This window comes from Aethalodelphis obliquidens, unplaced genomic scaffold (genome assembly GCF_003676395.1).
Source record: "Aethalodelphis obliquidens isolate GAN/ISIS:26980383/991018 unplaced genomic scaffold, ASM367639v1 scaffold46, whole genome shotgun sequence".
NCBI lineage: Eukaryota > Metazoa > Chordata > Mammalia > Artiodactyla > Delphinidae > Aethalodelphis > Aethalodelphis obliquidens.
The window spans coordinates 16,012,811-16,035,056 of record NW_020837990.1 but is presented as its reverse complement, the minus strand read 5'-3'; the positions used below and the strand labels follow the sequence as shown (position 1 = coordinate 16,035,056).

General features: G+C 37.4%; 1 protein-coding gene and 1 pseudogene across 3 annotated transcripts in view; both read left to right on the top strand.

Annotated features, from left to right (window-relative positions):
- Positions 1–22,246, top strand: part of CUL5 (cullin 5) — a 96,677-nt gene that overhangs the window by 20,676 nt on the left and 53,755 nt on the right. For all 3 annotated transcript variants that reach the window (XM_027082404.1, XM_027082405.1, XM_027082403.1), the window contains exons 3-4: positions 13,791–13,890; positions 21,389–21,565. In XM_027082404.1, the coding sequence (XP_026938205.1) occupies positions 13,791–13,890; positions 21,389–21,565 (277 nt within the window). The remainder of the gene's footprint in view (positions 1–13,790; positions 13,891–21,388; positions 21,566–22,246) is intronic.
- On the top strand, positions 3,891–9,036 carry LOC113607198 (mitofusin-1-like; annotated as a pseudogene).

Sequence of the window (22,246 nt, the reverse complement as noted above, 5' to 3'; positions counted from 1 at the left end):
CATTTTATTTTTGGCTGCGTTGGGTCTTCATTGAGGCGAGCGGGGGCTACTCTTCATTGTGGTGTGCGGGCTTCTCCTTGTAGTGGCTTCTCTTGTTGCGGAGCTTGGGCTCTAGGCCTGCAGGCTTCAGTAGTTGTGGCTCTCAGGCTCTAGAGCGCAGGCTCAGTAGTTGTGGCGCATGGGCTTAGTTGCTCTGCAGCATGTGGAATCTTCCCGAATCAGGGCTGAAACCCGTGTCCCCTGCATTGGCAGGTGGATTCTTAACCACTGCGCCACCAGGGAAGTCTGTCACTATCTTTCTATTTTGCAACTTTTCCTGATTGATGTGATCCCTCTAGCATTTATGAAAGTACAAGCATATAATATTTTATATCTTTATTTATCATACATCCAGGTACAATAGCCAAAGAATACAAAGCCATCTTTAAAACTTTCCCTGCCTCTTTTTTCTTATTACAGATTTATTCAAACTCCTAGCAATAAATTTAGCATTTGCAATATTAACATTACAGTTGCTGGGAGATCCTGACCGGAATGTGGGAGGCATGGAGAGGTTGCTGAAGCAGCAGTAGTTAGGCTGAAGAAACACCTGGAATAGTTTCTTCTCCCTTGGTTATCTAAAACTTTCTCCAGCCCTGCGACCTAATGTAACTATTAATTCCTCCTGCTTGGAGGAGAGACCAGCAGAAACATTTAACATTTTTGGTCCACCCGAAAGCTTATGTTTGAGAACTTTTGGGCCTTTTCTCCTCTTATTTGGAGGCAAGAACAAAAACCAAAGTCTTCATCCGTACTGGGCTTTTTCTCTCCTCACTTGGGTCAGCATGGCCAAAGCAGCTAGAAGATATAATGAGCCAACTCTCTTGGGGTTAGATCTGTCATTTTCAAATTTCATAGGTAACTTTTACCTTTCTCACAGCAGATAGCAACTCAGCTGCTGATTCATACCACGGTTGATTTCATAGCCATGCGAGTAGCAGAGGTTCATCATACTACCACTTAATCCTTCCTTTTCTCAAACAGTGCTTTCACCATGTTTAATGAATCCCACGTCTGACACCAACCATGTCAGTGGTCTTAAGACCACCCCCAGGTTCAGTGATTGTTAGGAAGACTCATAGGACTCAGCATATAGTTGTATTCATGACTATCATTTATTACAGTGAAGGGTACAAAGCAAAATGCAACAAAGGTGCATGTGGTAAAGTCCAGGGGAAACCAGGTACAAGTTTCCAAGCATCTTCTCCCAGTGGAACATATCCACTTAATTCCTCCAACAACTAATTGGGACAACACATGTGAAATGCTGTCTACCAGGGAAGCTTCTTTTTTTGTTGTTGTTAATATTTATTTATTTGGTTACACCCAGTTTTAGTTGCAGCTTGCAGCCTCCTTAGTTGTGGCAGGCAGGCTCCTTGGTTGTGGCACGCTGGCTCCTTAGTTTTGGCATGCAACTCTTAGTTGCGGCATGCATGTGGGATCTAGCTCCCTGATCAGGGATCGAACCTGGGCCCCCTGCCTTGGGAGCGTGGAGTCTTATTCACTGCACCACCAGAGAAGTCCCCAGGGAAGCTTCTTAAAGACTCAGTACCCAGGGTTTTTACTGAGAGAGCTGGTCACAAAGGCAGCTTCTGCCTGACGTGAACCAAAATTCCACATCCTAGACAAAAAGCAAGTGTTGAACATAAATCAGATTTTTTACATAACAGTTTAGGCACAGTGAGCCATTCTTATCAGGAAATGGTGAGAACTCTCACAAAACCCAAGTTCCTATATGTCAGCCAAGGGCCACCCTTGCAACCATGTCTTCCTAAGGATAGTAGTTTCAGACTTAGTATAATTTCTGTGTGTGTGTGTGCACTAGTAAAATACTATATCAATGAGTTGAAGATGTATGACTGAATAATCTATACACATTAGGCTGCTGTGCTCATTTTTTTTCTTTATCACGGAAGAAAATAGTCTAATCCTAAATAACATAGAACTTGTTGCATAATATTAACTTATATCCATGATTCTGCCTTTTGAGAAATTAGAGTTCAATAAGAAGCAGCTGAGACCTTTTAAAAATTTCATAGCATTCATGTATATGTATATATTTCTTAAATTATTTGATTAAATGTATTTTATGAACAACGTATTGAATGTGGTGGTTTTTTTTGTTTTGTTTTTGCCAGTTTGTGTTAATAATATGGTTTATCATGTAGAGTAATGCTTATTCTCTGTGCATTCCTGACTGGAAAAAGGAGCATAGTGTGATGGTGTTTCCTGCTTAAAGTATACTTCTAAGCAGAAATAGTACTTGCTACAGTTAGTGGCCTCAGCACATCGTTTTTCAAAATGCTTGATCTCCTTGGAGTTACCCAAGGCTGCTCAATATGTAATCCTTTTAAGTTAAAGGATTCCTTATGTCTTATCATGCCACACCAAAATTATAAGACCTACATTAATTAAAATCTTTCCAAACTTTAGCCTATTTAGCCATATTAATTAATAACCTTTAGGTTAGTTATATCTTTCTAAATCTAAGGTACTAAAATAATGTTATGGTATTAAACTACATTTACTATTTGTTGCCCTTTTCTCATAACCTGTATCATTATTTTTTAGCAGGGGTACTGTTGGTGTTTTGGGTGGTTATGAGATTGTTCTGCATACTGTGGCATGTTTATCACCTCTGGCCTTTACCCTCATAAACTCTAGTAGTGGATACTTTCTGTGTACTCCTCTCCCTACCCCTCATTACTGAAAGAAAAAAAGCTCTCACTTCCAAATGTCTGAGGCAGTACCTCCCTCAGTTGAGAACTGCTGCTTTAGATACATGTTGTTTGGTTTGACTCTGGTTTGTGAAATTGGCTAAAATTTAAAAATAAATTATTTTCAACTTGTGAGACTTTATTTTTAAGAAAATTCATCTTTACTACAAATAATTTTTTTAATGTTTTTCTTGTTCTTAAGCTGGTTTTTAGGATACCACTTTCTCCTGTTTTTTCTCCTATCTCTTGTCTACCTCATCTCAGTCATCTAAGCTGATCCATCCCTTTTGTGCCCGTTAAGTGTTGGTTTCCTTCAGAGTTCTGTTTTTTTCATATTCTTTTACCTGAGTTCTCATCTATTTAAGCAATCCAGATTATTCTCCAAACTTCCATACCCATGTGACCTATTGTTTCCTGCATACTTAAGTTCCATAAGTACTCCATATTTAGAGTGATGAAAATCTGTTATTTATAGTCTCAAACCAAAAATCTGGAAGCTACCATCAACCTCCTGTTTTTTTACTCCTTCATATCCGCTTGATTACTAGATTTCATAGACTTTTAAGTACCTCTTGAATTTCTTTCCATCCCATCTGTCTTTCCCCCCCACTCTCTTGCCTGAATGATTACAGTAGTCCTGTACTTTCTTTGTTGTATTTCTAGTTATCTATTGCCACACAACAAATTACCCTGAAGATTACCAGCTTAAAACAACAAACATTTATTATCTTACAGTTTCTGAAGGTCTGGAATCTGGTTGCAGCTTAATTGGGTCTTTCTAGCTCAGTATCTCTTAAGAAGTTGCAGTCAAGCTCTAGGCAAAAGAACTAGGCCTATATTCAACTAGGAGTGAATGATCTTCAAAGCTTACTCATGTGATTGTTGGCAGGCCTCAGTTCTTCACTAGCTGCTCAGTTCCTCACTGTGTAGAACTCTCCATAAAGCTGTTTACTGTGTGGCAGCTTGCTTTCCCCAGAGCAAGAGAGAGTGTTCCCAAGACAGAAGTCATGGTGTTTTATAACATAATTTTTACAATGTTGTGTTAGTTTCAGGGGTACAGCAAAGTGAACGAGTTATACATATATCGATTTTTTTTAAAGATTCTTTTCCCATATAGACCATTTTAGAGTATTGAGTAGAGTTCCCTGTACTATACAGCAGGTTCTTATTAGTTATCTATCTTATATATAGACCTTCATTTCTTCTGTATGCTGTTGATCACACAGACAAATGCTTTGTACACTGTAGGAGGGAACTATACATGGGTATGAATGCCATCCAGGAGACGAGGATCATTAGGGGCCATCCTAGAGACTGTACCTTCAGAGGAAATAGATGATGCAAGGTTTAGAAGATAGCTCAAAAAGCATTCCAGTTATATCATTAGAGAGGAATAAAATGAAAGAGACTACTTTGAAAATGAAATAGTCAAAATAAGGACCTTTGAAATGAAAGAGCTAAATAAAAAAAGATTGAATTAGTAATACAAAAAATAAAACCAAAGAGTCCTCCCTGAATGTAGAGCAAAGTATGGAAAATTAAATAAAAATGAAGACATATTTAGGACAGCTTTAGAATTGGGCTAACTTATACTTAAAAGGGGTTCCAGAAGGAGAGGACAGAAAGTAGAGGAGAGAATATAGCCCCAAAGGATAAGAAGAAAATTTCCCAGGGCTGAAATCTTGTATCTCTCCCCCCAACCCTCCAGATCTTCATATTGAAAGTGCTAAAAACCATGCCTACACATGTCCTTAATTTCAGAATTCCAAGGATAAAGAAAATAATCTAATTGTTGGAGGGAAAATTACCTTTCAAGCGAAACAGACTGGCCACACTCTTTTCATTGGCCAAATTGAATGCAGGAGGCTGACGCAGTTTTCTTTAAATATTTAAAGGGAAATTATTTTGAACTTAGTATGCTGTACCTAGTCAAGTTTTCAATCATGTTTAAGGCGAGATGAACATGTTTTCAGACAAGTAAGTATTTAGAAGATTTAAGGATCCTGCAGAAATGAAACAGATACCCTTTCCTCCACTATTACCAACACTGACCATTAAAGAAATTGAACTTTACTGAACTAAACTGAAGGAGGTACTCTTGAACTGGGAATCCTGACCATGAAATGAATATGAATAGAAAAAAGCAGACACCATCTATCCAAAACCATAAAAAAGTACAAATTGAAACATTTTAGCTTATAAAAATTGTCCCACAGAAACCAACTATGAAGTAGAAAACAAATACAGCACTGCGAACTGAGTTCAGTATCCTCACACAACCATGTGGGGTTATAAAACAAACTTGAACGGAAAATTCAAAAGCTAAGGAGAGAAATCAGCAAAAGTGGAGGAAATAATGAAATGAAAATTGAACTCAGAAAACAAATAGAACAAGACAAAATCTTATCTGAAATCGATCATCTCAGTAGATGAAGAAAAAACAGAGATAATCTTTCCAAAATAAAACAGAAAAATGAAAATATTCTTTAAACTGATAAAGATCACCTGTAAGTAATCTAGCAGCAATATCCCAGTAATAGTATGTTGGAAGCATTCCATTTAAATTGGGAATAAGAGCCCAGTCTCCCAGCCTCTCTTGGGAGAATGAGGCAGCTTGAGGGCTGTGGCTGAGTTGCAGTTGCTGGGTGACAAGTCGGAGCCGGGACAGGCATAATGGCAGAAACTGCTTCTCCACTGAAGCACTTCGTGCTGGCTAAGAAGGCAGTTACAGCAGTCTTTGACCAGTTACTGGAGTTTGTTACAGAAGGATCACATTTTGTTGAAGCAACGTACAAGAATTCAGAACTTGACCGAGTAGCTACTGAGGATGATCTGATAGAAATACAGAGGTATAAAAATAAGCTTTCCATCATTGGTGAGGAGACATGAAAGTGGCATTTTTTTTTTTTTTTGCGGTATGCGGGCCTCTCACTGTTGTGGCCTCTCCCGTTGCGGAGCACAGGCTCTGGACGCGCAAGCTCAGCGGCCATGGCCCACGGGCCCAGCCGCTCCACGGCATGTGGGATCCTCCCGGACCGGGGCACGAACCCGTGTCCCCTGCATCGGCAGGCGGACTCTCAACCACTGTGCCACTAGGGAAGCCCCGAAAGTGGCATTTTTTGGCAGGACAAGCAGTGGGAAGAGCTCTGTTATCATTGCCATGTTGTGGGATAAAGTCCTCCCTAGTGGAATTGGACATACAACCAGTTGCTTCCTGAGTGTTGAAGAGACGGATGGAGATAAAGCCTGTCTCATGACAGAAGGGTCACATGAAAAAAAGAATGTGAAGACAGTTAATCAGCTGGCCCATGCCCTTCATATGAACAAAGACTTGAAAGCTGGCTGTCTTGTACATGTGTTTTGGCCAAAGGCAAAATGTGCCCTCTTGAGAGATGACCTGGTTTTAGTGGATAGTCCAGGTACAGATGTCACTACAGAGCTGGATAGCTAGATTGGTAAGTTTTGCTTAGATGCTGATGTCTTCGTTTTGGTTGTAAACTCCAAATCAACTCTAATGAACACTTAAAAACAGTTTTTTCACAAGGTAAATGAACGACTTTCCAAGCCTAATATTTTTATTCTGAATAATCGTTGGGATGCCTCTGCATCAGAGCCAGAATATATGGAAGATGTATGCAGACAGCTCATGGAAAGATGCCTACATTTCTTGGTGGAGGAGCTCAAAGTTGTGGATCCTTTAGAATCATGGAATCGTAACTTTTTTGTTTCTGCAGAGCAAGTTCTTAGTGCTAGAAAGCACAAAGCCCAGGGGATGCCAGAAGGTGGTGGGGCACTTGCAGAAGGATTTCAGGCAAAATTACAGGAGTTTCAGAATTTTGAACAAATCTTTGAGGAGTGTATCTTGCAGTCAGCAGTGAAAACAAAGTTTGAACAGCACACTATCAGAGCTAAACAGATACTAGAAACTGTGAAAAACAATGGATTCAATAAACGTGGCAGCAGCAGAGAAAAGGGTTTATTCAGTAGAAGAGAGGGAAGACCAAATTGGTAGACTGGACTTTCTCCGAAACCAGATGAACCTTTTAACATTGGATGTTAAGAAAATAATCAGGGAGGTTTCAGAGGAGGTTGCAAATAAGGTTTCATGTGCAATGACAGATGAAATTTGTTGACTCTGTTTTTGTTGATGAATTTTGTTCTGAGTTTCATCCTACTCCAAGTGTATTGAAAGTATATAAAAATGAGTTAAATAAGCACATAGAAGATGGAATGGGAAGAAATTTGGTTGATCAGTGCACCAATGAAGTCAATGCTTCAATGCTTCAATCCCAGCAAGAAATTATTGGAAATCTGAAGCCATTACTTCCAGCTGGTATGCAGAATAAACTACATACACTGATTCCTTGCAAGAAATTTGATCTCAGTTATGACCTAAATTGCCACAAGTTATGTTCAGATTTTCAAGAGGGTATTGTATTTCATTTTTCCTTGGGCTGGTCTTCCCTTGTCCATTGTTTCTTGGGCCCTACAAATGCTCAGCGGGTGCTTCTAGGATTATCAGAGCCTATCTTTCAGCTTCCCAGATCTTTAGCTTCTACTCCCACTGCTCCTACCAATCCAGCGTCACAGGAAGAACTCATGGTTACCTTAATAACAGTATTAGCTTCTCTTACGTCTAGAACTTCTATGGGCATCATTGTTGTTGGAGGAGTGATTTGGAAAACTGTAGGCTGGAAACTCATATCTGTTTCATTAAGTATGTATGGAGCTTTGTATCTTTATGAAAGGCTGACTTGGACCACCCGTGCCAAGGAGAGAGCCTTTAAACAGCAATTTCTGAATTACGAAACTGAAAAACTGCAAATGATTGTTAGCTTCACAAGTGCCAACTGCAGCCATCAAGTACAACAGGAAATGGCGACCACTTTTGCTTGCCTGTGCCAACAAGTTGATACTACACAAAGACATCTAGAAGAGGAAATTGCTAGATTTTCCAAAGAAATAGATCAATTGGAGAAAATATAAAACAATTCGAAGTGCTTAAGAAATAAAGCTGTTCAACTTGAAAACAAGCAGGAGAATTTTACTAAGCAGTTTCTACATTCAGGCAATGAAGAAGAATCTTAACAATAGAGATTGCTTTGGTGATCATGATAGGAGAAAATGGAACTTGGAAGATTGGGACAGTTATTTTTATGAAGTGACTTTAAATATGAATTCTACTAACTATACCTAAATAGCAAATCCTTGAGTAGATCCTGGTATTGATCTATCTCAGGATGTTTGCATTTCTGAAAAGTGTTGTGATGTCTCTTTTAGTTTTAATTTTGGATAAAGAAAAATCCTTTGATACGTGAAAATGATGAATTAGTTTAAAGCAAAAGAACCAACTCTGTGACCCCTGAGGGGTGGGGCCTTTCTCTTAATTAGGGCTCTCTTTGTTTTTGATTCTGAAAAACTCTGCTTCCTGGCATCCAGTAGTTAGAGAATGCTCCTTTCATCTTCTTTCTCAAAACGAATTTTTGATGCCTACTTCAACGGGAATAGTCACATTTTTGTTTTATAAACTGCATTGCTCTAACCACAAAGGAGTGTGGAAATGTTCTTGAGTGTATTATTTATGCAGGTTACAATCACTTTTGCCATCCTGGCAGACGTGTAAACCACTAATAAATAATACTGTTTTTACTCTCTTATTCCCTTTAAAACTGATGTAAAACAGTAAAAGAAATAAAAATAAAATGAATAAGACAAAGTATCTGCACACTTCATTTTAATTTCCTCTAGGTTTAGAAATTTGTTGCCATAGAATTGTAAGTAGTATGCTTATATTTTATATGTGGTCATATCTCATTTTTTAAATCCCTAATCCTACATATTTTCTTTAATATCCATATTAAGGAGTTGATCCACTTTATAGGTCTTTTCACATAATCAAGCTATAAAAATTACTTTGATATGATACATCAAAACGTATTGGATCCAACTGTGCAGTGCTTAAATGCTAAGGAGTTCATAGCCTTTGATGCGTATATTAGACAAAAAAAGCTAAAAGTGCATGGTCTAAGTAAACCTGAAGAAAGTAAAAGGAGGAAAGACAAAAGACAAAATTAATGAAATACAAAATAATTGTGAATAGAGAAAAGAAAAAAGGTAAAAATTTGTTATTTGGAAAGAGTAATATTTATTCCATTTTTGTTTATTATTATGTTTATAATTTGCTTCCTTATTAGTGTTTTCTTCCTGGTTTCTTCGATTTATTTTGTCCTTTGATTTCTTAGTTCTTTTGTTGAATTCTTAATTTTAAAATTCTTTTTAATATTTTTCTTTACAATGAAAGCTTTCAAGCTACACATTTTTTCCTTAATATTGCTTTTATTGTCACCATAGTTTCTGTGGTATTCAGGGTTTTCCTTTTTATTTCTTTCTTACAGATTCTATTTTTAAAAAATTTTACTTTAGTTTTTGGCTGCGTTGGGTCTTTGTTGCTGTGCATGGGTTATCTCTAGTTGTGGCGAGCATGGGCTACTCTTCGTTGTGGTGCGTGGGCTTCTCATTGGCGTGATGTCTCTTGTTACAGTGGCTTCTCTTGTTGTGGAGCATAGCTCTAGGCATGCAGGCTCAGTAGTTGCAGCACGTGGGCCCCAGAGTGTGCAGGCTTCCGTAGTTGTGGCACATGGGCTCTAGGGTGCGCGGGCTTCAGTAGTTGTATCACGTGGGCTCAGTAGTTATGGCTCTTGCGCTTTAGAGCACAGGCTCAGTAGTTGTGGTACACGGGCTTAGTTACTCCGTGGCATGTGGGATCTTCCCGGACCAGGGCTTGAACCCGGGTCCTCTGCATTGGGAGGAGGATTCTTAACCACTGCGCCACTAGGGAAGCCCCTTTATTTCTTTCTTGATTGTTAGTAATTTTTCTTTTTGTTTTCCTTTAATCCATGCATTATCTAGGAGCTTAAATTTCTAGATAGTGAAATTTTTAATTATTTATGGATTATAATCAGAGAAATAGCCTATAAAATTATCTTCTTAAAATTTTGTATGTATGCATGTGCTCTTAGGAAAAAATTATATTTTTGTGAGTTGCAAGAATCTCTACCTAATAAATCATAGCCATTAATTGTATTTTTTTTGGCTGTGCCATACGGCTTGTGGGATCTAAGTTTCCCGACCAGGGATTGAACCTGCGTCTCCTGCGCTGGAAGGCAGATTCTTTACCACTGGACCACCAGAGAAGTCCCCAGAATACCTATTTTTTGCACCAGGGTCACACTATTTCTCTTTTACTCCCTGTTTAACTTGAGGAAGTTGAAATACTTTGGAATATTTCTTACCTCTTCTTCTCTTCATCCCTTCTGTCTGTCCTCTTGAAACCTTTAAAAAGTTTTTACTTCATCATTCTCCCACTCCCCAACCACTTGATTTTTCTAATATAGTTAAGTATTTAAAAAGAATTCCCTGGGGGACTTCCCTGCTGGCGCAGTTGTTAAGAATCTGCCTGCCAATGCAGGGTACACGGATTTGAGCCCTGTTCCGGGAAGATCCCACGTGCTGTGGAGCAACTGAGCCTGTGTGCCACAACTACTGAGCATGCACTCTAGAGCCTGTGTGCCACAACTACTGAAGCTGTGCGCCTAGAGCCTGTGCTCCACAACAGGAGAAGCCACTGCAACGAGAAGCCTGTGTGCAGCAACGAAGACCCAACGCAGCCAAAATAAATAAATAAACAAATAAACAAAATATTTTAAAAATAAATAAATAAAATAAAAAGAATTCCCTGGGACTTCCCTGGTGGTCCAGTGGTTAAGATTCCATGCTCCCAATTCAGGGGGCCTGGGTTTGAACCCTGGTCAGGGAACTAGATCCCACATGCCACATCGAAGATCCTGCACATGGCAATGACGATCCAGTGTGCTGCAACTAAGACCTGGTGCAGCCAAATAAATAAATACATAAATAAATATTAAAAATAAATAAAAAGAATTTCCCTTAACAGCATGTCTCTTTTTAAAAACACTTAGTTATGGGCTTCCCTGGTGGCGCAGTGGTTAAGAATCCGCTTGCCAATGCAAGGGACACGGGTTCGAGCCCTGGTCCGGGAAGATCCCACATGCCGCGGAGCAACTGAGACCGTGTGCCATAACTACTGAGCCTGTGCTCTAGAGCCCGTGAACCACAACTACTGAAGCCCACGCACCTAGACCCCGTGCTCAGCAACAAAGAGAAGCCACCGCAATGAGAAGCCCGCGCACTGCAACAAAGAGTAGCCCCCACTCACCGCAACTAGAGAAAGCCCGTGCACAGCAACGAAGAGCCTACACAGCCAAAAATAAATAAATAAATAAATCTTAAAAAAAAAAAAAAGATAAAGTGCATCAACGAGAAGTACATCCAACTATATGAGTAAATAGTAGAAACGTGTTGAGTAAAAAAATTATTTGAAAAAATTATTTGATATAATTTCTATAACGTTCAGAAACCCTCATAGTATGTTGTAAAACTTGAAAATAAAATGACAGTTTCAGGCTTAGTTACTTCTGGGGATGGATGAGAGAGTAGGATTAGGGAGAGGAACATAGAGGTCTTTAAGGGTATTATCATCATACAGTCCTCAAGTATATTACAATACATTCCTCAAAATGTGTATGAAAATTGACCAGGAGACTTGACATGTTCTATTGTGTGGTGGTGAGAAGTATTGTGTTTCAAATAAGAATGTATTGAAGATATTCTTCCATGATGTAACAACATATAGGAGCACCTGGAGGTTGAGGAAAGGGAGCTGGAGAAGATGTATTGATCACAAGTTTGACTCTTTCCTGGGTACCCAACTCAACACCATTCCCTCTTGCCTTATGAGACTCAAGTCACGTTTGAGCCCTTCTGACATGTACCTGCAGTGGGTATGAGTAGGCAGGGATACTAAGGTAATCCTATTTTGGGGAGGTATGGAACTCCTTTGATGGGTGACTTTTGCTCTAAAACTCTTAAATAGCTTTACCAAACTTTCTTAGAACTGCTGTGTAGTCTAAGACTCTTGCTACCCAACCTTCATCCTTCCTACTCTTCCCTACAGGGATCAGACCAGCATTGTGAGCTTATGTTTTGCCCAGCTTCTTGTAGCTCACTTCCCATTGTCCCTCACAGGCATTACCCTCAATCAATCTCTCTTGCATGTCTGATCCCATCTCTTTTTTGGGAAACCTAAACCACTGCATGGGTCAATATGTGTGAAGTGCTTGGTACATCGTAAGCAGTCAATACATGCTAGTTTGTGTTATAGTAAATTAAGTAAGAGATGATGGTAATTTTGACTGTGGTAGTGGTGATGGATGGAAATGTCCAAATTGGAGAGACATTTAGCTGATGGATACAATAGGACTGTGATTGAATTATAAAAGGGTTAGTTTGCCCAGTTTCTTGCTTATCACTCCCCACTTCACACTTGACAGCCAAGCCACACTGATTTGTTAATAGTTCACTGCATACACCCTAGTGATCTATAGTTCTTTACTCACATTGTGACTTCATAAAATATCCTTTCCCCACCCTCTTTTGCCTGGCAAAATCCTACTTATTCATTGAGATAAGCTTAGGAATCAACTCTTCCAGGGAGTCTTCCCTTTTTCTCTTTACCAGTCACTTCCATCCTTTCCTGCTCCTTGGGTTCCTAAACCGTCTTACGTTTATAGGCTTAGTAGTCGTAAACATTGAAATATAATCAATCTATTTATGTATCAGTTTCTTCTTTTAGACTCTAGATTTCTTTAGCCATGAGGTGAGATTGCAGAGGTATTACAGGAGTCAATTAACCATTTTGTACTTTATTCAAAGAGCAATGGGAAACCGTTGGAGGACTTGAAATATAGAGGCAGTAAGATGTAATTTGAGTGTTATGATGATCACTTTAGCTACTGTTGGATGGATTAGAGGGGTGCAAGAGTAAATTAAGGGAAATGGTTTGATGTGGGCTCTAGAGCCCAATTGCCCGTGTAATTGCCATATACTAGCTGGGTAATCTTGGGAATGTTACTTAACCTTTCTTTGCCTCAGTTTCCCCATCTGTAAAATGGCAATAAAATAGTACTACTTCAGGGTTGCTGTGAAGGTTAAGTGAGTTAAAACAGCTTAGAATAGTATTTGGCATATAGTAAGCAGTTAGCTGTTACCTATTATCTTGTTATTTAACAGATATTTGTGTGCTTACTACATCTGCTCTGGTCCAGATACCACTATTAAGCCGAATTTAACAAATGATGAAAGCAAGTTCAAATTAATATGCAGACAGAACTTTAGATTATAATTATGTCCCTAAGAATCTGAATGTAAAACAGACTATTTGGCCATTGTTATAATGTTACAATTCTAGAGATATTTTTTGGTTTTTTTGACATTTTTTATGGTAGGAGCTCTATAAAGTACTGGGGAACATTTTTTGAATAAAAGAATCCCCAGTATAAGACTCTATCCTTTTGTTATGTTTCCCTGCTCTACAATATAGTAATTAAAAAATTCTCTCTGTGAACATGTATTAATATTAAATATATTTCTATAATGAATGATCTTTGGGTAAAATATGTCAGATTTATAGTTTAAAGAGCTTTTGTTTCTGTTTATTTTAAATAAAGGAGGCACAGTGGTAATTGATGTGTAAATGTGATGAATGTATGGGGGAAACTAGGAATTTTGCTGTAATGGTATTTAAATTACAAATTTTCTAAAAAAGGATAGTTTATATATATTGTGTTATATATTAAAGGATTTATACTTGTCTTTGCACAAGAAAATATTGATAGTATTTAACTTTGGGAATCTGATTGGGAGATACTTTTATAATTTAAAAATTTAATCAGTAAGTGGCAAAGATTTAAGGAAAGCAATGACAAAGAAAATAGAAGCAAATGTTTATATATGAGATGGCTTACAAAGAATGCTTGGTTCATGTGAATGGATTCAAGCACCCTTGAATGGTCCATGGAAGGGTGTCCATGGTCCATGGAAACTGTATTGAAACAGAACAGAGTTCTTTGTTCTTTTTCCAGTGTTAATGTTTGTTTACCTGCTTTATTTTTACAGGGATGTACATGCAGTCTGTCTCTGGGATGATAAAGGCCCAGCAAAAATTCATCAGGCTTTAAAAGAAGATATTCTTGAGTTTATTAAGCAAGCACAGGCAGTAAGTTTTGCATCTATATATTATTTAAGACTTTACTCAGAGAATATCATATTTTCTGATTTTGAATGTAGGGCTTCCTGAAGTAATTTTAAAATATCACATTAACTTTTTTTTTTTTTCACATTAACTTTTGACACACTTGGCTAAATAAATTTTTTAATGAAATGATTGTCATTTGTTGTTTTTCCCCCCCTCCCTCACTGACATTTCTTTCAAAAGAATATATTATTATCCTCAATTAAAATGTGCTATAAAAAGAATTTCATTTTTAATACATTCTTTAGAAATCCCCACCACCATTATTTTTTGGCCACACATCAGTTCACATAAATTATTTTTTTCCTCACAATTAATACTTACTCTTTTCAAGCTGACAGCAATTTTCTTCAATTCTAAATACTTCTCCGACTGTAATTCTTGGACTGTCCTTTGCATTGCTGCTGCTGAGCTGAAATTCAGCACTCTTGAGTTGATGATATGTATAAGTGTTTAATATTATTGAAATGAAGATACAGCTCATTTAGGCATTAGGTCAGTTATGCAAGAGCTACTTTGTTTTTGTCTTTATTAACACCTTTGTTTTTTGGGAAAAATTAATGCAGAGGTAAAGTATTATTTCAGATCAACTCTGGCATCACTAATGCATCCTTTACCACTTTGGAGAAGGGCCTAAAGACATGAGATTATTTTCCTTTCTATAAAATGAAGTTTGAAAACTAGAGAGCTAGAATTTGTTATTCTTTATTTGAAATTTTACATCATTGTCTTGTACAACATTAGTAAAAGTCTGTTAGAAATCTTGTTAATATTAATAAGTGTTAGCAGTTGGAAATTAAAAATGAATATATAACTTAAAGGAAGATACTGAAATTGAATATATGATTGGTATATATTTAATTGTTAGTAGCCACTACCATGATAAAATAAGAATGATGTCACATTGGATGTTACTTGCAAAATGAAATGTTTTATTGATGACACCATTAATTCTGCTGTCTTGATAAATGATTGTTTAAAAATTAGAGTTTTATAAGGAAATTTTTTTTTTAGGAAATTATCTTTTAATGAAAATAAATCATCAGGTTTGCTTAGAAAAATTAAATGTTTCAATATCACAGTTTAATCAAAACATACATTTTTCTAGAACTGATTTAGGAAAACAGTTTCTGCTTGCATTGGAAAGCATATCAGCTTATCTGTTTATGACTTTTAGTGAAGATAAATTATGTTTATTTCAAATTGATAGAGCATTATTCCTTAGCTTCTGGAAACGGGCTCACAAAGAATCATCTTAGAAATATACTTCACACTAGAAAACAAAGTATGTTCAGGGTTTGGAATGATGTTTGGAACGATCCAGAAAAGTTTGGAATGTAGACCTTAGCAAAAACTCGAGGATGGGATTTAGTGCCACTAATTCAGAGCAGTTAAATTCCAGGACTGGCAGTGCCAGACATGGGTGTATAATTTTAAAACATTTAAAAACTTTTAAGAAGATCTAGCTTTGTGAGTTTACTAGTCAATTACTAGACTAATTGAGTTTATCCTGTTAGGAAGGACCAAATCTCCCAAATAGGATAGTGAGCATTAAAATGTTTATTATAGCATTATTGAAAATGACGAAAAGAAATAAAAATAAATATGCAATGCTTGGAAAGTTATTAGGATATTGAATTTTTTCTTGTTTTGTTTGTTTTGTTTTTAAGATTAACGTAACCCTTCTATTTGTATTGGGTTGGCCAAAAAGTTCGTTCGGGTTTCCTGTAACGACATATGGAAAAACCTGAACAAACTTTTTGGCCAACCCAATACATAATTCTGTGGCTTAGCAGTTTGGGCTAGGCTCACCTGATTTTGCCTGAGCTTATTAATATGGCAGCAGTAAGGCTCTTCAGGGACTGGATGGTCTAAGAGAGCTTTTCTCATATTCCTGGTGTTTGGTACCATCCTGGCTTCCCTCTGGGGCTTTTTCCCCCTCACATGGTTTCTTGTTCTCAAGGAAACAGTCTTTGAGGTGTGATAGTGTAATCTTGCAAATCTCTTCAGGTCTTGGCTCAGAAGTCTCACAATGTCACATCTACAGCATTTTGTTGGTCACAGTTAGTCACAGGACCAGCTAAAGTCCAGTGGTGGAGAAATAGACTAGGATCTTTAAAAAAAAAAAAATTGAAATATAATTTACATACCAGATTTCACGCTTTTAATAAGTGTATAATTGTGTGTGTTTTAGTATATTCATAAAGTTGTACAACCATCACCCACTAATTTTAGAACATTTTCATCAGCCCATATAGAAACTTTGTACCCATTAGCAGTTACTTCCGCATGACCCCCCCCCCCCCACTTTGGCAAACACTAGTCTACTTTCTGTCCCTATGGATTTGTTTATTCTGGACATTTCCTATAAATGAAATCCTACAATATGTGGCCTTTTATGACTGACTTCTTTCACTTGGGATAATGTTTTCAAGGTTCATCTATATTGTAGCATTTAGCACTATTTCATTCCTTCTTATGGCAGAATAATATTCCGTTGTATGACTGTGCTGTATTTTGTTTACCTGTTTGTCATTGATAGACATTGGGTTCTCACTATTTTTTGTCTGTTTTGAATAATGCTGCTGTGAACATTTGTGCACAAGTTTTGTTTTAGGTATAATTGACACATAACATGATACTAGTTTCAGGTGTATGACATAATGATTCAATATTTGTATGTATTGCAAAATGATCACCACAGTAAGTCTACTTTCACATCCGTCACCATATGTAGTTACAAATTTTTTTTCTTGTGATGAGAACTTCTGAGATTTACTCTTCTTAGCAGCTTTCAAATGTGTACTACAATATTTTTTTTTTTTTCGGTACGCGGGCCTCTCACCGCTGTGGCCTCTCCTGTTGCAGAGCACAGGCTCCGGACACGCAGGCCCAGTGGCCACGGCTCACGGGCCCAGCTGCTCCGCGGCATGTGGGATCCTCCCTGACTGGGGCACGAACCCACGTCCCCCGCATCGGCAGGTGGACTCTCAACCACTGTGCCACCAGGGAAGCCCATACTACAATAATATTAACTGTAGTCACCATGCTGTACATTACACCTCTGTGACTTTTTAATTTTTTAAATTTATTATTTATTTTTGGCTGCATTGGGTCTTCATTGCTGCACGTGGGCTTTTCTCTAGTTGCGGAGAGCAGGGGCTACTCTTTGTTGTGGTGCATGGGCTTCTCATTGCGGTAGCTTCTCTTGTTGTAGAGTACAGACACTAGGCACACGTGCTTCAGTAATTGTGGCATGCATGCTCAGTAGTTGTGGCTTGTGGGCTCTAGAGCACAGGCTCAGTAGTTGTGGCTCATGGGCTTAGTTACTCCGGGGCATGTGGGATCTTCCCAGACCAGGGCTCGAACCTGTGTCTCCTGCATTGGCGGGTGGATTCTTAACCACTGTGCCACCAGGGAAGTCCCCCTAATTTATTTTTATAACTGGAAGTTTGTACCTTTTGACCCCCTTCACCCATTTTGATCCCTCTCCTCCCCATCCCTCTGCCTGGCAATCACCAATCTGTTCTCTGTATCTGTGAGCTTGGGGGGGGGGGTTGTTGGGTTTTTTGGGTTTTGGGGGGTTTGTTTTTTGATTCCACATGTAAGTGAGATCATAAGGTATTTATTTGTCTTTGTCTGACTTATTTCACTAAGCGTAATGCTCTCAAGGTATCCATGTTGTCACAGATGGCAAGATTTCATTCTCTTGTATGGCTAAATGATATTCTATTGTGTCTATATACCACATTTTCTTTATCAGTTCATCCATTGTTGGACATTTAGATTGTTTCCATGTCTTGGCTGTTGTAGATAATGCTGAAGTGAACATGGGGGTACATATATCATTTTGAATTAGTGTTTTTGTTTTCTTTGGATAGATACCAAGAAGTGGAATTGCTGGAAAATATGATAATTCTATTTTTAATTTTTTGAGGAATCCCATGCTGTTTTCCGTAGTGGCTGCACCAATTTACATTCCCACCAACAATGTACAAGGGTTTCCTTTCTCCACATCCTCAACAACACTTATTTGTTGTCTTTTTGATAATAACCATTCTAACAGGGATGGGGTGATGTCTTATTGTGGTTTTGACTTGCATTTTTCTAGTGATTAGTGATGTTGAGCATCTTTTCATGTACCTGTTGGCCATCTCTGTGTCTTTGGGAAAATGTCTATTCAGATCCTCTGCTCATTTTTTTAAAAATTAGTTTATTTATTTATTTATTTTGGCTGCATCTTCGTTTTGGCTGTGTCTTCGTTGCTGAGCGCAGGCTTTCTCTAGATGTGGTGAGCAGGGGCTACTTTTCGCTGTGGTGCTGGGGCTTCTCATTGCAGTGGCTTCTCTTGTTGTGGAGCATCGGCTCAGTTGTGGCTTACGGGCTCTAGAGTGCAGGCTCAGTAGTTGTGGCACAGGGGCTTAGTTGCTCCATGGCATGTAGGTTCTCCCCAGACCAAGGATCAAACCCACGTCCCCTGCATTGGCAGGTGGATTCTTAACCACTGTGCCACTAGGGAAGTCCCTCTGTTCATTTTTAATCAGAATTTTTTTTTTTGCTATTGAGTTGTGTGAGTTCTTTATATATACTTTGCATATTAACCCCACATCAGATATATGATTTGCAAATATTTTCTCCCATAGGTTGCCTTTTGTTTTGTTAATGGTTTCGTTTGATGTGCAGAAGCTTTTTAGTTTGATGTAGTCCCATTTGTTTAGTTTTGCTTTTGTACCTTTGCTTTTGGTGTCAAATCCAAAAGATCATCACCAAGACTGGTGTCAAGGAATTTGCTACCTATGTTTTCTTTTAGAAGTTTTATGGTTTCAGGTCTTATGTTCAAGTCTTTAACTCATTTTGAGTTAATTTTTGTAAGATAGTTGTCTAATTTCATTCTTTTGCATGTGGCTGTCCAGTTTTCCTAACACCATTTATTGAAGAGACTGTTCTTTCCCCACATATATTTTGACTCCTCTGTCATAAACTAATTGACCAACTATGCGTGGGTTTATTTCTGAGCTTTCTGTTTTGTTCCGTTGATCTGTGTGGTCTGTTTTTATGCCAATACCATACTGTTTGGATTACTAGCTTTGTAATGTAATTTGAAATCAGAAAGCATGATGCCTCCAGCTTTGTTCTTATTTCTCAAGACTGCTTTGGCTATGTGGGGTCTTTTATGGTTCCATACAAATTTTAGGACTCTTGGCTCTATTTCTGTGAAAAATGTCATTGGAATTTTGATAGGGATTGCACTGAATCTGTACTACTTTGAGTAGTGTGGACATTTTATTTATTTATTTATTTTTATTTATTTTGGCTGCCCTGCATCTTAGTTTTGGCATGCAGGATCTTCATTGTGACGTGTGGACTTCTTAGTTGTGGCATGCAAACTCTTAGTTGTGGCATACATGTGGGATCTAGTTCCCCGACCAGGGATCGAACCTGGGCCCCCTGCATTGGGAGTGTGGAGTCTTACCCACTGGACCACCAGGGAAGTCTCAGTGTGGACATTTTAACAATAGCATTGTAACAGTCTGTGAGCACAGAATATCTTTTCATTTTTTTGTGTCTTATTCAGTTTCTTTCATCAGTGTTTCAGTGTCGGTCTTTCACCTCTATAGTTAAATTTATTCTTAGGTATTTTATTCTTTTTGATGTGATTTTAAACAGGATTCTTTCCCCCTAATTTCTCTTTTTTGGTAGTTTGTTATTAGTGTATAGAAACTCAACAGATTTTTGTATGTTGATTTTTCTATCCTGCAACTTCACTTAATTCATTTGTTATTTTTTGGTGGAGTCTTTAGTGTTTTTCTGTATATAATATCATGTCATCTGCAAATAGTGACAGTTTTATTCCTTTCTTTCCAATTTGGGTGCATTTTATTTCTTTTTCTTGCCTAATTGCTCTGGACAAGATTTCAAGTACTGCTTTGAATAGGAGTGGTGAGAGTAGGCATCCTTGTCTTATTCCAGATCTTAGAAGAAAAGATTTCAGCTTTTCACCATTGAATATGATGTTAGCTGTGAGCTTGTCACATATGGCCATTATTACATTGGGGTGCATTCCCTCTATACCTACGTTTTTGAGAGTTCTTAATCATAAATAGATATTGCATTTTGTCAAATCCTTTTTCTGCATCTATTGAGATGATCGTATGAGTTTTAGTCATTCTGTTAATGTGGTGTATCACACTGATTAATTAGTGAATGTTGACGCATCCTTGCATCCCTGGAGTAAATCCCACTTGATCGTGGTGTATGATCCTTTTAATGTGCTGTAGAATTTGGCTTGCTAGTATTTTTTTTTTCAGAATTTTTACATCTGCATTTATTAGGGATTCTGGCTTGTAATTTTCTTTTTTTGTGGCATCTTTGTCTGATTTTGGTATCAGGGTAATACTAACCTTATAAAATGAGTTTGGAAGTGTTCCCTGGTTTTTGGAAGAGTTTAAGAAGGATTGGTATTAGTTCTGGTTTAAATGTTTGGTAAGATTCACCAGTGAAGCCATCTGATCCTGGACTTTCATTTGTTGGGAATTTTTTGATTATGAATTCAGTCTTGATAACTTACCAGTAATCTATCGGATTTTTTTTTCCTCACCATTGAGCTTTTTTGATTATATGTTTCCAGGAATTTATCCATTTCTTATAGGTTGTCAGATTTGTTGGTGTTTAATTGTTTGTAATAGTCTCTCATGATCCTTTGTATATCTGTGGTATCAGTTGTAACGTCTCCTCTTTCATCTTTGATTTTAGTTATTTGTGTCCCCTTCTTGGTGAGTGTGCACAAGTTTTTTGTGTTTTTTTTTTTTTTTTTTGGTACACAGATGTTTATAGCAGCATTATTCATTATAGCCAAAGGTGGAAATGACCCAAATGTTCATCAGTGGACAAACAGATAAAAAAAGTGTGGTATGTCCATAAAATGGAATAGTATTTAGCAGTAAAACAGAATAAAGTACTGACATATACTACAACTTGGACAAGCCCTGAAAAACTATGCCATATAAAAGGAGTCAGTCATAAAAGTCTACATATTATATAATCTCATTCATATGAAAGTCCAGAATAGGCAAATACATAGACACAGAAAACAGATTAGTGGTTGCTTAGGGCTGGGTGGGGAGCGGGGGAACTAGGAAGGGAGGAAGGTAGGAAGGTAATAGCTAAAGGATATAGGAGGTTTTTAATTGAAGTATAATCGACATATAACATTTTATTGGTTTCAGGTGTACAACATGATTCGATATATGTATATATTGTGAAATGTTCATTACAGTAAGGCTATGTGAACAAGTTTTAATTTCTCTTTGATATATATATATATATATATGTTTTAATTTCTTTTAGGTATAATATAGGTTATACAGTAAATAAAATATTTTAAATTTATGGCATGAATGTGTTCCATTATTCTTTAAAGCTCCTGTATTTATTTAAAATTGGTATGATTCTTTGTTTTCAGCGAGTACTGAGCCATCAAGATGATACAGCTTTGCTAAAAGCTTATATTGTTGAATGGCGAAAATTCTTCACACAGTGTGATATTTTACCGAAGCCTTTCTGTCAACTAGAGATTACTTTAATGGGTAAACAGGGCAGCAATAAAAAATCAAATGTAGAAGACAGTATTGTTCGAAAGGTAAGTTAGTTTTCCCATTTTTCCCTAATGTTCTTCAGAAATAGGGTGAGTTGAAGACTTTTGAAAGAAATTTACACTGAAATGAGCTTTTCTACTTCAGATATAAATTCCTTTTCAGCTTTTGCCAGGTTTTATTGAATAATATTAGTTTTCTTTCGTCTTTTTTTAGCTTCAGTTCTCTTTCATCTTTTATGTGGTCTTAAGCTGTAAATCTGTCTTCAAACATTACCTCATTTGCTTTTCCTTTTCTCCTTTTCCTAGTTTTATCTTCGTAATTTTATTTCATTATTCTTTCTCTGTACTTTTACCTTTCTATAAATTCAATTTTTTTCTGTTCAAAAAGTCTTTCCTTATTAGGTTACCTTCTGGTATCTTTGTGTTTAATTGTGGCTAAACTGCTGTCATCTTTATCATTTTTTTACTTAATTCTAGTTATTATAAACTCAGAATGTACCATGTTTATTTTCATATTTTGCCTAGTTTCTAGTTAAAAGCTCTGTGCCCAGTAACAACTCATGAATTAATGGAAAGAACTCAGCTCTGAAATTGAAGAGTCCCAGGTTTCCCTTTCAATTCTTCGGTCAATAATGTCCTAAGCTTGCTGTCCTCATTTTTCATATTTATAAGTACACACACACACACACACACACACACACACACACACACACACACACACATTTC